Source organism: Lissotriton vulgaris, chromosome 1_1 (genome assembly GCF_964263255.1).
Source record: "Lissotriton vulgaris chromosome 1_1, aLisVul1.2, whole genome shotgun sequence".
NCBI classification, from domain to species: Eukaryota; Metazoa; Chordata; class Amphibia; order Caudata; family Salamandridae; genus Lissotriton; species Lissotriton vulgaris.
Window position 1 is genome coordinate 159226520 of NC_141685.1, and position 4041 is coordinate 159230560.

The following is a 4041-nucleotide window of genomic DNA, read 5'->3' on the forward strand; positions in this document are numbered from 1 at the left end:
CAATGGTTTAAAATGAATAAAACATATATACATTCATATATACATTAGTCTAACATACTCAACTGGTGCTTCTAACTACGCCTACCCCAGTGTACCTGACCTAAGCCTAATACTTGGGAGGGAGTAAGTAAGTAGCAGTTTTAGTTAAGTTGGTTTTGCCAAGGTTTGCGTCAAGAATTCTCTCTAAGGGTTTAGTCAACACCATACCTCTGGAATAGAATGTTGGAGGTCTTGTATCTCCTTCCAGGACTCGATATCCCAGTCACTCGCAAGAGTGGGCTGGAAACGCCAGAGCTGGATTTCTCGGCAGGAGAAAAGACAGCGTCTCTCTCAGCGCGTCGAGGAAGAGGAGGAGGGGCAGCGTCCGTGTGCAGCTAGTATCTGCTGGGCTCTGCAGGGGGACAGCTGTTCTGCTCCTATGTTCACCACACCATCGCTATCATCGATGTCGTTGAGGCAGCGATAGCATCAGCATCAGCGTTTGCTTAAGGCAACGTTGGTAATATTTATACCTGAAAGGTGCCTGGTTTGACGTAAGTTTTTGGACATAAGACGTCAATAAAGATGTCACTAGGAAGTGATCGTCTCTTAGTGCTCATTAGAGTTCTATTACTAATCAAAACATAGCAAGCGGGGCTTTCCCAGGTTGCTGAGTTTTTATCTTGTTGAAGAACTCGGAGTGTAATCTAGGAATCTTAGATAGTGGCTTCTGCTGTGTCATTTGCTCTAATGAGCTGCAGAGGAAGCTGCAGAGGAAGTGATTCTGAAATGTGGCTCTGATCGTGTGAGGCCAGAGACGAGTTTCTGAATATTGCATTTGATCGTTTATGCCAATATAGGGGAATAAATGGATTATAGCCGTATAGGGGCATAAGGTCACAGTATTGATCGGGGTCCTAGATTAGAACGCGACAGGAGCATGGTGTGTAGGTAGAGCAAAACAGTGGAAGTCACACATTTCAATACAGTTTATTAAAAATGGACAAGGAACTTTAAGATTCAAACCAAGTTTAGATCAAAAAGAAAATTTAATAATTATTCAGAAGCAAAATCTAAAGGTGGGCTGTGATGTAAGGATCATTAATTAGCAAAAACAACTGTCAAAATCAAACAAAAAGGTAAATGAATAAAAAACAAGCAGATCCACTGAATCAATCAGGAAGTCACCTACAAAATTGTAGTTGACTTCGGTAGCTATGCTCGAGAGGGCAAAGATAAGTTTAGTCTCTGGTGACGATTAACACTGGAATTTGATGCGAGGTTTTTGGCTGAATCAGTCTCAGAAGGTGACGAGCTGCACAGAAGTGGCTTGAAGTGCAAAATTCCCACAGAGTAGAGTTGGGTCATCAAGTTGAACCTGAATCCACGGCCATCAAAATGTGTGAAACTTCAAGCAATTACAACAGCTGCCAAGTTATGGAGATGGTTCAAGGTTGATGATGAGAGCCAAAGCATGGAACGTGGCAGGCCTGAGGCATGGTTAAAGGGATAGCAGGTTCTATTTGAAACAAAAAGATGGAAAGAGGCCACTCATGTGGATCTTTGTAATACGAGGCCATGTCCAATTGAAACAGAAATCATTAGGACTATTTAGGGCGGGCCACGAATGGTTTGCATATGGTTGGCCTTGTCTTTAGTGGCACGGAGAATAGAAAATGATGTGGCGGGATGTTGCCAAGATTAACTACCAGTCCACCCATCACCTTTAGTTTTTCTCAATGATCAGCCCTACGTGGCACAGGCATGAACAGATATTGGTCCCATAGAGACCTACGACAAAGGGACTTCTGCTGCAGCCCCCTGGTGAGGCTCGTTAACACTGGAAACAGTTTGAAGTTACTTGCATTCCAGATCCTAGCAGCATGGCCTCAAAGTTCAGGATCGAATGGCCTTTGTGGGTCAGAGCCACTGCTTATACACACTCAGGGAACAAAACACACTGAATGAAATGAGGCCACAAATAGTTACAAAACAATTAGGCTAATTCAAGCATTTCCATCCCTCGCTGTGTGCTGTTCTCAGTAGAGAGTTTGTTGGACAATCAATGGATTTATGTCTTTGTGGCTGCTTCATGTAAATGTTTTGCAATGCTGAAAGCTCCTCCTCAGGGTTGACAGTGAGCACCTTTTATTCTCCCACATTGTCTCTCTTATGTGGAAAGTTACATTTACAGCTGAAGTTTTTGTCACATTGAGAGCACGGGTCATTTTCTTTCACGTTGTGGGTTCTCTCTTGTTGAATGAAACTGAATCTCCAGCAGACCCTTCCCTGGCATTTAGAACAATTACAAGGATTTTTCCAGGTAAGTTCTCACAGGTTGAGTGGGACCAGATTTCCGACTGAAACGTTTCCAGCATTCAGAGAGCTAAGAAAGTTTTTCCCCAGTGTGAGTTCTCTCATGTCTAGTGAGAGTTGTTTTCAATCTGAAGCTTTTGTGGCATTCAGAGCACTGATATGGTTTATGCCCAGTGTGGGTCCTTTCATGCACAGTAAGGTTGGATTTCTGACCAAAGCTTTTTTGGCATTCAGAGCACTGATACTGTTTGAGCCCAGTATGGATTCTCTCATGTAGAGTTAAACCGGATTTGTGATAGAAACCTTTTTGGCATTCAGAGCACTGATACCGTTTATGCCCAGTGTGGGTTGTTTCATGTACAGTAAGGTTGTATTTCTGACTGAAGCTTTTACAGCATTCAGAGCACTGATAAGGTTTTTGCCCAGTGTGGGTCCTTTCATGTGCAGTAAGGCTGGATTTATGGCTGAAGCTTTTACAGCATTCAGAGCACTGATAAGGTTTTTGCCCAGTGTGAGTTCTCTCATGGTGAGTGAGAGTTATTTTCCGACTGAAGCTTTTCTGGCATTTAGAGCACTGATAGGGTTTGAGCCCAGTATGGATTCTCTCATGTTGAGTTAAACCGGATTTGTGATAGAAACCTTTTTGGCATTCAGAACACTGATACGGTTTCTGCCCAGTGTGGGTTCTTTCATGTGCAGTAAGGCTGTATTTTTGACTGAAGCTTTTATAGCATTCAGAGCATTGATAAGGTTTTTGTCCAGTGTGGGTCCTTTCATGTACAGTAAGTCTGGCTTTATGACTGAAGCTTTTATAGCATTCAGAGCACTGATAAGGTTTTTGTCCAGTGTGGGTTCTTTCATGTGCAGTAAGTCTGGATTTACGATTGAAGCTTTTCTGGCACTCAGAGCACTGATAAGGTTTTTGGCCAGTGTGAGTTCCCTGATGGTGAATCAGACTGCAACTAAAACTGAAGCTTTTTTGGCATGTGGAGCACTGATACGGTTTATGCCCAGTGTGGGTTCTTTCATGTGAAGTGAGATTGGATTTGGTACTGAAGCTTTTACAGCATTCAGAGCACTGATACGGTTTAAGCCCAGTGTGGGTTCTTTCATGTACCGTAAGGCTGGATTTGTGATTGAAGACTTTCCGGCATTCGGGACACTGATAGGGTTTTCGTCCAACGATAGTTTTCTCATGTTTAGTGAGGTGGGATTGATGACTAAAGCTGTTCTCACATTCATTGCTCTTATTAGAGTTGTTTGTTTCTCCAAGTTGGGTTTGTTCCTGGGTACATGCCATCTTAAGACTAAATTTGATTTCTGATTGTGTACTTGTTTATGTTACAACTCAGCATTAACTTCTAAAATACATTTCAGATGCTCTTCTTAACATATGTATTTTAACTAATGATAGTTTTTACCTACCTTTAAAGGCACCTATCTAACTTGTCTTATTAACTTTCACTGAGGAGCCCCTTGAATTGATTAAGAGGCCTCTCATGGATTTATATTCTCCAAGTTATGCCCGGGTGAATTCCCTCTTGTTTCATTAGTCTCATTTAGTGATTCTAGTTTATCACATTTGATTTAGGAGTTTTAAAAGCACTGATGAGGTCTTTGGGCTTTAGTGTTTGCCTGTTAGGTAGGTTTTTTCATACAAGTAATGACAGATGCTTAGGGCATGCCAGGGTGGGTTATGAATTATCAATAGCGTAACACTGGCCCCTTTTATACTTTCTGTGCCAG

General features: G+C 42.2%; 1 protein-coding gene across 1 annotated transcript; it reads right to left on the reverse strand.

The window, feature by feature from the left end:
- Positions 1 to 2342: 2342 nt before the first annotated feature.
- On the reverse strand, positions 2343 to 3708 carry LOC147737950 (uncharacterized). Its single transcript, XM_086949667.1, has one exon. The coding sequence runs from the start codon at positions 3593 to 3595 to the stop codon at positions 2366 to 2368; it is 1230 nt and encodes a 409-aa protein (XP_086805793.1). The 5' UTR covers positions 3596 to 3708; the 3' UTR covers positions 2343 to 2365.
- Between the last annotated feature and the right edge of the window lie 333 nt (positions 3709 to 4041).

Excerpts from the sequence above, each read along its gene's own strand:
- LOC147737950 (XM_086949667.1), bottom strand. The coding sequence starts at position 3,595 with ATGGCATGTACCCAGGAACAAACCCAACTTGGAGAAACAAACAACTCT.